At 39.8% G+C, this 14,110-nt stretch overlaps 1 protein-coding gene across 2 annotated transcripts in view; it reads right to left on the bottom strand.

Annotated features, from left to right (window-relative positions):
- cyfip1 (cytoplasmic FMR1 interacting protein 1) overlaps positions 1 to 13,738 on the bottom strand; it is a 43,838-nt gene extending 30,100 nt beyond the window's left edge. Inside the window, exons 1-8 of one of the 2 annotated variants that reach the window (XM_080431355.1) lie at positions 13,548 to 13,738; positions 6,546 to 6,666; positions 5,703 to 5,792; positions 4,763 to 4,840; positions 4,278 to 4,379; positions 3,265 to 3,446; positions 2,274 to 2,370; positions 378 to 506 (exon numbers count right to left, since the gene is read on the bottom strand). In XM_080431355.1, coding sequence (XP_080287481.1) covers positions 378 to 506; positions 2,274 to 2,370; positions 3,265 to 3,446; positions 4,278 to 4,379; positions 4,763 to 4,840; positions 5,703 to 5,792; positions 6,546 to 6,662 — 795 coding nt within the window. In that variant the 5' untranslated portion in view covers positions 6,663 to 6,666; positions 13,548 to 13,738. Of the gene's footprint in view, positions 1 to 377; positions 507 to 2,273; positions 2,371 to 3,264; positions 3,447 to 4,277; positions 4,380 to 4,762; positions 4,841 to 5,702; positions 5,793 to 6,545; positions 6,667 to 9,932; positions 9,952 to 13,547 lie in introns of those variants that run through there. The other variant, XM_080431356.1, reaches the window with a different exon arrangement.
- Between the last annotated feature and the right edge of the window lie 372 nt (positions 13,739 to 14,110).

The raw sequence follows: 14,110 nt of genomic DNA, 5'->3' as shown, positions 1-14,110 counted from the left end.
CGTTGAAAATATCAGACCTACAAGCTCACAACACGTCGCAACGCGCCACGTTGTGAGCTTGTATGTCTGCTATTTTCGATACGCAACACCGCCACATTATGGCGAAGCACAAATGAAGCTTTACACAGCTGACTGCGTCGACTAATCAGCGCTGTGTACGGGTCTGGAAAAAATATATATATTCAAAGATTTGCAAAAGAAATCTAAATTTTTCAAAAATAGCAGACCTACAAGCTCATAGCGTGGCACCGAGTGCCACGCTATGAGCTTGTATATCTGCTATTTTTGAATTGCCAAAGAAATCTAAAAAGGATACAGATGCGTTCCCGGATTGAATGGGTTAATGAACAATCCATACTGGCTTGGTGGGAGCTCACCTTTAGCAGCATGTGTTTATCACCGGGCGTGAGGAACATCTTGTTCTCATAGTACTCCACACACAGGTTGACAATGTCTGCCAGCAGTTCATCATATCCATTGATCACCTCCAACTGCTGCTGCAAAGACTGAAAGCAATAGAGAACAAGGTTCAAGACGACAACGACGACAAATTAAAATGGCAATGAGTTCAAGTTCAAGTTCAAGTTTATTATGTCCCAAACTGGGCAATTTATGTTACAGCAGATAGTAAGAAACTCCAACACACAGTAAACATACATACACAAGACACACATAGACATAGACATAATCACAAGATCCAGATAATAATAGCTACTCATAGCTACCTCCTCCTGCTGCTATTATTGATGGCACGAATGGAAGTAGGTACAAATGAGAATTTGTACCTATTGTTTTTAGCTGCAGGGGTCTTTAACCTTTGGCCGGAAGGCAATAATTCATATTCAGAATTTAGGGGGTGAGAGCTGTCTGCCATAATAGAAGATGCTTTCTTAAGCACCTGCTGGTCACATTTTTCTGTCTAATGCCAAGGTTTCCATACCAACAAATGGCAGCAAATGAAATAACAGACTCTATGAAAGCTCTGTAGAATAAAATCATCAATGACTTATCCACCTGAAATTTGGCTAGCTTCCTTAAACAGAAGAGGCGCTGTTGACCTTTCTTACACACCATTTCAGTATTGAAGTCAAATTTCAGACGATAGTCAATAATGGAGCCGAGATATTTATAAGTGGTTACCAAATCCACTGTCTGGCCATTTATGACGCTACTCTGAGGAGCTGGTGGAGATAGTCTAAAATCAATATACATGAGGTTGAGTGAAATTATGAACCTAATAATTGAACGAGAGATAATTCAGCAAAGATTTCAGTAATTGAATAATCAGTTTAGAGATATATTGTGTAAAAGTTTCTAAAATGTGCTGTGTAAAACTTCCACATTATAAAATGAAAAGTAATGTTTTTGACTGCTGGGTAAACACATTAACTAATTTCAAGATGGCAGTTTATGTTCAGATGTGCATTTATCATCATTTTGTACATTATCTCTTTAATTAATTTGAATCACATTCATTTTAGTTGTCTGTTTTAGCGACACCCCTTGCAGCTCATTATAGCGTTTGGTTTGTCTACACGGAAGGAACACTGAAAAAGGAATGCTGCAGGGTCCTAGCGCCTGAGGATATTTTGTAAAGCAACAACCCTTCATCAGAAATTGTATTTATTAGCTGTAAAACACAAATAAAAAACAAAAAATATTAAAATATTGCTATATCAATACATTGTTAGGCAATATATTGATAACACTACATAGCTGTTATGACATTTTCCTTAACAAATGTCAGTACATGGGAAACAACGGCGGGCCTAACTCTTTAACCACTTTCAACCTAGGATCATGGGTGAAAAATCTCAAAACATTTCAAAAATCTACAAGCTCACAACATGTTGCTTCACAACGTGTTGTGAGTTTATAGATCAGCTCATTTCAATATTCGTGGTACAAAGAAGTACATATATACAGAGCTTGAGTGGTTATTTATATTTAACAACCTAAAATACAATGAAGCACTATTTCGGAACTTTTCCATGTTTTAACCCATTAAAACCGGAAGAGCATCTGTGGCATTTTAGATCCTAGCGTTGGCTATTCAAAAATAACAGATATACCAGCTCACAGCGATTCACTTTGTGCCGTGCAGAGAGCTTGTACATCTGCTATTTTTAAACATGTTTGAACAAATCTTGAAAGTGTTTCGAAAAAGAACTACTGATATAGAAGGCATTTGTAGAATCGGCCTCAGGTCTTATTGGGTTTTTAAGGAAAAACCCTCTTGTGAGCAGTTGAATGCACAGCGTATTCAGTCCAACCTGAGTGATTTTGTTGTGGTTGGCCAGGAACATGGACAGGTTCTGAGACTCCTGGATGGACGACGGTTCAGACATCTTCCTGAGGAACTGGGCCGCTCTGCAGGGAACACATGAGGGGCCAATGACATTCTGTGAAAGCATGCTACGTTGGTGCACCCAGGAATTGTCAAGCACCATGAACAACACATAAGGTCTTGGAGAATATTACTAACCCTTACTGCCATCTAGTGTCAATTTGATATTAAAGGCAGGGCAACGGATCGTTATAAATGCTGGCTATTCAAGTAATGTGGGGGGGTGGACAGTACTTATGTTATAAGTTGGCATTCACATAAACAATAAATATGTTTTATAAATGTTGGAAAAAGGTGTTCGACCTGCTAAATCTGCCTCACCCCCAACATTCAGTTGAGCAGATTTTTTTTTAATGTTATGAGTGGAGGAAGTCCACCCTGGTAAACAGGTCGCCTAAACTCCCTATAATCAAATTGAAGGATACTACTTATCTGTTGCCCTACTTTTAAGAATTGAGTGTGGTTTTTACCAAACTGATGGCTTGACCTTTTCTGAAGTGAGGTCAAGCAAAGGTTGTTAAAACACAAATGACTCTTTCCTGCTTCGGCAAAAAAAAATGTAAAGGATTTATTTTGGGGCTTTTATGCCTTTATGGATAGGACAGTTAGGCTGACAGGAAATGGGGAGAGAGATGGGGAATGACATGCAGCAAAGGCCGCCGCAACGAGCTGTCAGGCTACATCGAGCCTAGGTGCCTGGACCGCGACGCCAGCGGTCCAGGGCACACTTGAAGAATTAGGAATATTTTCTAACAACACAAATCGGCAAATTCATATAATGCCGCCAAATTCATATTCATTTGGGGGTTCTTGAAATGAAAGGTTTGAGAACCACTGCAATAACCCTTAATACAGGAGCACCAAACCAGTAATTAGCAGGCCCAAATTCTCCAGATGTTAAGCTCTGGCTTACGTACCGTTTGTAGGCGGAGTGGTCGTTCTTGACGCTGCACTTCATGTTCTTCAGCTCGTCCAGCACGGCGAACATGTTGATGAACTTCCCCAGCGTGAGCAGGTAGGCTTCCGACACAAAGTCTTTCCTGCGCTCTGCATGACACAGACGCCGCACCTCCCCACAGAAACGATCGATCGCTGTACGCTGAAATAAAGAAAGAAAAGAGAACAAGTAAAGCCCAATGAGTGTCACGCAGACAACGTAATATCATGTAAATGTAATGCAATGCAAATGTCAATAATCATTTAATGTGTGCCAATGCATAGAGGTGCTAAGGGGATTTGTTATCACTTTATTATTCCAATTCTCGATATTCTTTGACACCAATCCTTAACCACATTAACCTTGGTGTCTGTATTTTGGGCATTTCAAGATTCAAGATTGCTTTATTTGTCTTTTATTTTCTTCTGCAAACAGCATCAAATTATTTAAAAAGAAAACTGAATTATGTTTCTCCAAAAATGTATCAATAAATTGTGCAAAAAAAGTCTGTGTCAATCTAAATAAATAAATCCTAAAACTAAATGAATTCATGACATACAAAACAAGCATAACCAGATAAAAACTGTATAAAAACTCATTTCAACTACCATTTCATTACAGGCAAAAGTTTTCACCAATTTTAAAAACTTTTCAGAATTAAAAAATAAATAAATACAATTTGAAAATATCTCATCTTCAAGCTCACAACATGTCGCATTGTGTATATTAAATATGGCTTAAGTGGTTAAAGACACAATTCATCTATGCGCCACGATGTTTTATAAGTCTTTATTATTTACTCAAATCCTTTTATTTTATTTTGTGAAACAGAGACGAGGTCATGTTTGGTTATTATATCCTAGGATTCACTGCAATCTATCATATCTAAATAATTGATCTATCGCCCAGCCCAACCTGTATTATGTCAACCAAACACCAAGTGGTAGTTAGACTGACTTCAGAGAGTGAAGGGTGGACGGTAGACGGTGTTACCTGGAAGTACATGAAGTTCATCAGCTTGGTGACTTCCGGCTCCAGCACCTCTACGGTCTTCTCGTAGATCTCCACTCTGTTAGGCTGCTCGTTGCACTTAACCTGAGAGACGGTGAGGGAGTGAGGTGATGAGTGAAAATGAAGAAAGGCTGGCTTAAGAAAGGCTTTGTTCCATATCGCTATTATGCAATATCTGGCCAAGCCTGTCCAGGTCATTTTATGTTTAATACATCTTACAGTAAGTGAATCTAAAAGTAACACATAGCTAATCTCACACACCAACACTGAATCCCTAACTGCTTCCAATGAGCAGGTTGGTGCCTTGCATGGTTTCCTCTGCTGTCGGTGTGTGGGTGGGTGAATGCAATGCACATTAGAAAGCACTTTAGGAAAAGACGCTAGATAAATGCACCATTTATCTCCACTGGGTGTTATCACACGTATAATGTTCCTGGGACTAGCAGAAGACAGACAGTGCCGTTTACCTGTGGTATAGCACGTGAACAGCTCCTCCATGTGTAGAGCATCACTGCATACTCCTGCCCCTCCTCCAACATCTCATTCTGATTCAAAGACACAAACACCATCAATGCATGACTAAAAAGTAAGTAACTGTGATTTTTCAAACATTTTTAAGCACTTAAACCCTCTAAGTAAAATGGACCTGAGTTGCAACTTGTAGATCTTGTAGATCTGCTATTTTGTAGATCTGCTATTTGATCTGCTATTTTTGACGAATGTTCCCCCCAGAATATGAATGCTGGGGTTCAAGTGACGTTTCTTATTTGAACCGTAATTCTCACATTCAAGTGTCCGTTTATCCTACTATATAATCCTACTATATAATTGGAGTAACCTCTGTCTGTCCGTCTTGGTGTCTTGGTGTCTTGGGCCGACCGGGTATGGGCTAGTTGTTACAATTTGAATAAAGGTTGAAATGTGGAATATTTGTTGGCAGCCCTATTGCGCGTGCGTGCAAACACACACACACACACACACACACGAGAAAGTGTGTATGGCCCATTGCCTCCAGTGCGAGTCATTTATTCTCAGAGGTCGGCAGGGCAGCGCTCCAATGCTTTCAAAACAGCCCAGGCCGCATACAAAGTACTGTTTGATTGAGACCCTGGCTCTAAACCTGCAATTATCCCTCACTAATTAGACACAAAGCAGTACCATTCCTGCAATAATTGCCAAAGCACCCAATTGTCCGCGAGCCGGGTCCGAATGTTCACAGGGGATAGCCAAGCCTCTTCACTCAACGAAATGCTTATCCATACCCATTTTCTCTACCGAGCTTTTGTCCCTGTTCTGGTGTTCTGAGTTTTTCCCAGGTCCATAATGAGCTGGGAGCAAGAACTGAAAGTTAAGAGGAAGAAAATAAATGAGGTAATTTCTCAAGCAAAAGAGATCTTTCTACTTTACCATGCTAGAATGGACTGTGGCCTGTTCAATGTATCTGGCGATGCCAGTGACGAAGGCATTGCGGTCCTCGAAGTTGGTGTTGAAATTTGGCTGTAGAGAGATGAAAGATTATATTCAATTATGGATGCACAAACAAAGTATGGATGCCAACATCATGCACATACAAAGCTAAATCAGTACTGTAGAATTCCTGTTATAAAACTACAAAACAGACGTATAGCATTATACGAATACAGAGGGACATTGCATTTCTGCAATGCAATCTATCTCAGCCATTTCTTGTCTAATGATTTAGTGTAATGTTTCCTAACGTAATGCCATCTAACGCTTATTATCAAAAGCAACAGATTAAAATTCTGTGGTGACTGCAGCTAAATAAAGTGGTACATATCCTCTGTCTACCTGCTATATGTGAGCACTGAGGATAGCTGTGTGTACCTGGTATTATGGCTGTCACGATTATGAAATTTTACTTGACACTCAAATAATTGTGATTAACGATGTGTAACGATTGTGTTTCTGAATAATTTAACATTGGAACACTATGAAGAACATTTACATTTCTGTTTGGCTTTTACTAGGCTTCGTAAACAAAAGTTGCACATGGCAGATATGACAAATAACTTACATATTTAATAACTTTTTACTTTTGCCAATCTACAAGCAAATTTTCAGCTTGTAAACCCACAAATTTTGAAAGTAATATTTTCAAAATGTGTGGGTTTACAAGCTGAACATTTTTGATCTGCTATTTTTTTTGTTATATTATAACAAAAAAAATCTGTTATCTAAAATAATTGCAATTAGGCGATTATGTAATAATTGTGACGGGCACAGGCCTACCTGGTATATGAGCGAGGAGGGCAGGGGCTCGATGCAAGGCTGCTGGTCGGGGAGTGGAAGCTCCTCCAGCAGGTCCACGTTGGACAGGGCATCTTCTAAAGTCACCGTGGACGTCATTCTGCTGTAAGGGCATTAATAAATAAAAAAAGAAAACAACAACAGAAAAGCGGTTAAGCGCCAGTCATCCCCTTTTGCGGCACAAACAAGAACTCCAATCAAATCGCACACTTTTTTATTTATTTTAAACTTTAGTGTTTAATTAATTGTTAATTGTGTTTTCCCATCAGTCCACAGTCTTGCTGTGATTATTACAGTCACAACAGAATGTCCCACTGTGGAGAGAGGAAATACTAATCTGTATAACAACATCTAGGATGGGGGACGTTACAGTTTGAGAGGAGATCATTTGATGCCACCAAGAAGTTTAGTTAGTAGTTAGTACATATGATGTGTGGTTAAAACTGGATTTTCACATCAAAGACAAGAGGATAAATAATCTGGATTCATTTTTTGTCAAGCTACCTCTGAACTTTAAATACTTGAACATTAAAGTAGATCATCTATGATTTTTATTTTAAAGAATCCATGTATATACTGTATATGCTATGATAATTTGGGTTATGTAAACCCTGTTCAACTGGGTCAAATAATTTTTGCTCATTTAACAATAAACTAATAATTGCACATGGAAGCTCTAATGTCGATGATGCTGTTAAAGTGAGGCAGCAGCATGCTTTGGCAATTGGCACACATTCACTACTGCAGCCTGCTGATAGGGGGAATGCTCCAAAACACATAACGTACAGTGGCTCAGGCGAGCACCGGCTACTGGTAACTGGTAACAACAAAGGGACTGTGGGGGCGGCTGTGTACACAGTTCCAGGAGGTCAGGCAAGGTCTGCTGCTACACAAGAGCAGGCTGGCAGGACACAGAGCAGGGAAAGGAGGAGAGACATTTCTGACTATGATAGGGCTAGGCAATTAACCGAAAATACACCAAAACCATGATAGAACCAATAACCGACGTATAACCGAGAAGCAAGACGTTTTTGGGGATTTTTTTCCTTATCAACGATCGACACAAATCTACATTTTCTTTAAAATCCACTAAATCTGTTAGTCTGATACTTCGTTGTACAATGGTGCCATACAAAAATCATGAAAATTGCCAATATACAAGCTCAATGTGACGTGTTGTGAGCTTGTAGATCTGTCATTTTCAAAAAAAAATGTAATAATCGTAATCGAGGCAAAAGTTTAAAATAATCGTGATATTGATTTGAAGTCGTCGCCGAGCCCTTCTATATGAAGCATTACTGTGCCAGGAACATCAGCACACCGGCAGGCATGCAACACAATTGTGCATGCACAGTCACATTCATATACACAGATGTGGGACACACCCACACATTTTTCAAGGCAATTATAGGCAGACGGTATGGAGAAGCAAACCCAATTTGACAGTCATTGTCTCATGACTCACTAGACCATTTGTGGTGCCGAATTTGGTGGGGGGACAAAATCACATTTCGGCAAACATCAGTGACATTTGAAGTATTTGTGGCACCCCTTGTGGGTGGGAATTACATTGCTTTAGGCTCTGCATTGTTTAGAGGCCCCTCTGTGTGATTTGTATCGTGTTTTGAAGAACGCGGAATATGGCAGAAAATCTTGTAAGGCAGAAATGGACGGGGCCTATATGGGGAGCTGCGTCATGATCCAAGGAATCCAGGGGAAAACACATTTTTATTGTATGACCTTCCGGTCAAGAGTTATAGGCCAAATCGTGATGTTACCTGTTATAGCCCCACCATGAGGCCAATTAGAAAATTTGGGCCTATTTGGGAGTGTGCATGCAAAGTTTTACACCGATCTGTCCAGTGGTGCTTGAGATAAGTCAGAGACAAGGGAGTGTGGTTAATGTTTCTCTGAAGTTCGTTGTGAAACTAACAGTTTTTGAAAGAGAAGCAAGCCAAATGGAAACAGCTATATTAAGCAGTCTTCATGCTGACACTGTGGAGCCAACAGGCAACTTATCAAACAGGAAATAAACCTGCCTTCATGCTACAAAATAGCAAAGTATGAGTCATATACACTAACACAAAAGAGACAGCATGTGACAAAAACCTGAGCACAGAGGGACATGGATGGTCAGCACTGAAATCAAACCCTCCTTGTTTAATTAGCCCACTGTATGTACTGCAAGTAGAGAGAGACACTACAAGAATAGTCTATGAAAACTGTGCAGATAAATAAATAGAATTTGAAAGCTAGCCTACAAGTGTCATGCCTGCTGAGATAACAAATATATATAACAAACAGCACCTGTGTCCTTGCCACAGGTTCAGCTTGTTATTACACTTTCTGTTTAGCCTATGGGTCAGCTCTAGTTCTGCAGACAGGATACGTCCTTTAGAAAATGGGGAAGGGATCCCCTGGCCTGTGACTTATTTATTGTTCAGTAATCAGTACACAGTTCCTCTTAAGACTGCAAAGTCTACAGCTGTGTCCTTCTCATGAAGTGAGAGAGAGGAAAGACACTGTGGCCAAAGGAGGAAAGTCATTAGTCTTTAAGTAATGACAGCATATTAGCTGTTTGGTCCACTAAAGTAAGCCATTTGGTTGACATGGCTACCTCCAGAATGAATCCATAAGCAGCTTAAATTGGCCTAAGTAAGCCTAGGTGTACTGACTTGAGGGCAAACACACAACACACCACCACCATGCAGTAAAATGCAGCTTTAGTTGCAAACACTAACTAACTACTGACCACGTGTTGGTGTTTATTAGTTAGTAAACAGTCCTTTTCCTATATTAAATTACAAACAGTCACAGAACATAAAGAACCAATGATGTGTGTGGTGTCTCTCGCCTCGTCTGCAGACTTTAAATGCCTCTGCTGCATCTCCTTGTAGCCTGTTCTTGAAGTGGCTCAATGGCCCCCTTAATACAGAACACACACACGCTATGCAACCCTCTCTAATATGCTCACCGCTCACTGTGGTGGTGTTAATGGTTGACTTGCATCAACACAGTGGAATGATGCAAGGAAAATAATAACACAGCAGGCGTGCACTGCAGTGTCATAATATGAGAATAAACACAGACACAGCTGTGGTAAGGTTACGCTGCCTATGACTTGAGATACCCTGTTGCATTGTGTCTGGTAGCATAGATAAAGACTATGCTAATTGTCAGGCTTTTTGCTACAAAGAATTGAACTGTTCCTACTATTCCAGATTTCTGATAATAATGCCTGTGATATGGCTCACATAGCTTAACACCAACAAAACAACAACAAAACATTCAGTCGACTTTCCACCAATATGGCCTAGCTCAAATTCTGTGGTTGCACTTGCAACAGTGATAAACAAAACACAGCTTCACCATTTTTTTCTTTTCTGCCTTTAACTTGTGTCTCAGGAACAGCATGGCCCTGAAGAGGAAGTAGTTTACCCATCTGCAAGAGTAAGTGTGAAGAAAAAAACAACAACATAGGCTACTATGATATATTTGCAGCATATCACACTATCGGGTATATTATTGGTTTCAAAATATTATGTGATGTGTGAAAGTGGCAGCCACACAACAACGTGTCACTCATTTCTGTGGTTATTTAGGCTACATTATAAGATGCTTGCTGTAGCCTATAGTTTTGGAAACTATGTAGCCAAATACTTTTAGTATCACTGCTTAGCGATTACATTGATTACACCCTCCCCAATGCAACAGAATTTACTCTTCCTAAACCATAGACCTGATGTGACCACATACAGTGATGATCTGATTGATAAGAGTGCAGTAAAAAATGGTTGTGGCTCATGAACCAGCAACATTACAGGTGCACAATTTCTACTCGCTCCGAAACTGGGGTTTGAGGTCACCCGATCTCAGTTTCTAACCACCCACCCACATCATTAGCCTGACCTTAACTCGACGCAAACGCATGCCTAAACCTAACAATCAGTGTGATCAGTGTCACCGCTGATCAACATTTGCTGTTGTCAAGAGTTCTGGTACACTCACACTCTAAGACCAAGTAAGGTCAATGGAACAGGGGAAGGATTTCTAGCAAGTACAAGTACAACAAAAAGAGAAGTGTTAAAAAAAACTGTCAGTGTTTCCCCTACATGCATTAAACAGTGGCGGTCCGCCACCCCTTAAATCTGACCTCCACAGTATGATTTCTTCTGTAAAAAAAAGAAAAAGATTATATCAATGCTTAAATGCATTGATATAATGCTCAAATGCTCTCTAGCAGGTTGCCATCTGTGCCATCACTAGTTGTTGATGTGTGACTGACTGATTTGTATACTTTTGTCTATACTTTTATCTAATAAAAGTATATTTTCCTAAATCTGGAGACAATTCATATGTAAACTATACAGATTATTACTGTGCATGTGTACTATATAAGATATAAGACTTTGTGTTTGAGCATAAATATGCATTTTGAGAACCCAAAATGTTCCGCACACCTTCAGCTTCTGGCTAGGGGAAACACTGACTGTTAACCACTTGAACCCTAACGTCCCTATTTTGGACGTCATAATGGACCAACATTCAGTGAAAATAGGCCAACATGGCAGATCGTTGGGAGCTTCTTGTCTTTGGTGTAGAGGGAAAAAAGCAGGAGGACAAGGATAGACCTCTGGGGGACCCTGGTCAACCAAGTATATTGTTTAAGTGGTTAAAGTAGTAGACTACAATTTTAAGATGTTATCTGAGTAACATATCACATGAACGAGCGCTAAAATGTTCTGTTTCAATATTCATTCAAAAAAAGTTGAATATTTTCACAAATTTGATCTTCATCTTTTATCAATCATACACCTTCCATTAAATATGCTCTTACTTTGACAGAATACGAACAAATCTGTTTTTAAGCTGAGACAAAGGCAATTGAATTCTCAGTACAGAACATAGAAGCACGGAAGTCACAATTTCTGTAACCTAAGTATATACCTATAATCTCCTAAACATTGGAACATCATACTAGATTCTCACAACCATCCTTAATTAGTCAACACAACACACAGTGTCGTAATATCCCAATGACACCAGTCTCCGCTGCTTCACTTGAACATTTTAACAAGTCTCATACAGCATTCAGCCCAATGGAGCAATGACAGGGAATGGATAGAAGATGTGTCCCACCCATGATGGTGGTGATGGATGCAGGGTGTGTCCCCATAAAACCATATGGGGAAAGAAATCCCTTCTTTCCTCTGAGACAACATGACACCCAATGATCATGAAAAGAAAACATCTCTGTCATTGGAGGACGTTCAATGAGACCGGTGTTCTGCAACCAGCAGGACACAACATTGGGTCATTGTGAGAACAGCTTTTAATTGAGGGATATTATGTATCCAGGTCACCAAATTTGGGTCCCAAATTAGACCGGTTGAGAGAACCAATTATAGAAAGTTACATGATTGTTTCAACGCAATGCTTCTCAGTTATGTAATAATTGTAATCTCTTTTTTATTTGATAGTATACAAATACAGTATACTCCCATTAAGATACGACTACCTTACAAAATCACGTGCATTATTGTATATTGGCAAAAATAAAGTGCTGTCTTTACTTATGGTCATTATCAATGCAATGCAAAAGGCATCTTAAACCACTTCTTCACTTATCTCCTCCAACTTGGAGATACGAGGTAAGGGATAGATAACTGGGTAGATCAGGATTTGTCTTTTAAACCCCATATAGTCAAACTATCAGAGACAATCATATCAAAAATCTAGTTACTCTTCACAGAAAGAGATCATGTTTTTCATTATAGCACAGGAAGAGGATCATGCTGATGTTTGATTATGGAGACATTTTATATAAGCATGATGCCTCAATCAGTGCATCCCTGGATACAATATCATAGTGCACTCACTGCACTTTGTTACAAGAGATGGTTCTCAAACGCATCATTGTACATTATAGTTCAGTAGGGTGAAATTCCTGTGCATGATATTACTCTGTTTGTTTATAAAGTGATTTTTACTTATAGATAGTAAATATCAAAAGATATACAAGGGTATCTGACCAGGTTTCCGTCTCAGAAATACCAGATTGGGTTGTGTTGAAGGTTCCTCGAACCACAACAAAGCTGCCTTCAGTACATGTACACATATGACATATCATTTATGGAAGGAGCAAATATCAGGACAGTTTGAAGCTGGATTACTTTATTTCCTTTTACAGGGCACTATTCCAAAAGAGACCTCTCATTCTCAATGGATTTCCATGAAAAGGTGAAAAATGTATCAGAACTGGACTTGTTAATATAATTGGAAGACACCGATTTAAAAAAAAAACAGGTGTCAATTACTGAATGTTTTATTCGGTTACCCCTTAGATTTAACTGACACTGTTGACTTGAATAAAAGCTTTATTAACCAAGTTATTTCCGTGGTAGGCGGGGTCACAACTCAATATGTGGGTGGGGGATTAAATTGGGGGGTGCGTGCATACCATTACCTGGTGGGTTGGGTTTCCCACTAGTGTAGTTACTTGGAATAAATAAACCCATTTAATCTCAGTGTTGTGATCTTATATAGCACACTTATACAACATTTAAACAACATTACCTGAGCGCAGCAGCATATTGTAGCGTAAAGCCACTGAATACAGTAGTAGTGGGTATATAAATGATAATCCTCGCTGTACACCGTGGCCTGAGATTAGTCACACACTAGTCGGGCCTGTGGAAGTGGATTCATTGGCGTTGTTGGAACCGACTTCCATCCATTCCTCCCACAACAAAAGCAGAAACTAAACGTTGACGTCCATGTTCAAACCACCAAATAACTCAATTTAAAACGACAACACGTTCAAATAAGCCAGTAGAACGAACCGACGCGGCGTTGTACAGAAACAAGGCAACACCCAAAAAAAAGAAACAACTTTTCCTACTATACAACTCCTCTGTTGTAGTTAGTCACTCACACGGGAGTTTTTGAACCCCCCACAAACATACCAAATCAATTCTAACTTACCCGGAGTTGTTTTCCAGGGACTGTCGGTGTCGTTTATAGGTCTATAAACGCCATTAATGTTCAAATATATCCGAACGGTGGGACTAATTCCAAAGTTATGCAGTCGGACGCAGAGGAATCTTCCCTTCCCTTTCGGTCGATGTTATCATGGGCGGGCGGGCAGGCTGCGGCAGAGCGTAGGGAAGTTCCTGTCCGCCGAGCCACAGGAAACCCCGAAAACAGCCGATCTACAAGCTCACAACGCGTCGCTGAGGTGACGCGTTGTGAGCTTGTAGATCGGCTGTTTTCGGCACCGTCGGACGGGCGGAGAGTAATAAATATATCACACAGCTCAGCTGCTGCTTGGCTGGCTGCGGCACACAGCTCCTCCACTAGGGGCATGCATGCACCTGTGGAATAATATAGGTACAATATCAAAGGAATTTACAATGAAGGCGCTCGTTCTTATGCTGTTTAAACTGTACATATTTTTTATGTTTTATTACTACTCGTTTATATGATGTTTTCGCATAGTATTGTATATTATTGTTTGTCATTAAATGTTTCAATGTATTGAATCCACA

This window comes from Gymnoscopelus braueri, assembly GCF_963280865.1.
Source record: "Gymnoscopelus braueri genome assembly, chromosome: 6".
Classification (NCBI taxonomy): domain Eukaryota; kingdom Metazoa; phylum Chordata; class Actinopteri; order Myctophiformes; family Myctophidae; genus Gymnoscopelus; species Gymnoscopelus braueri.
The sequence above is the reverse complement of the archived record's forward strand: the minus strand, read 5'-3'. Positions and strand labels throughout refer to the sequence as shown.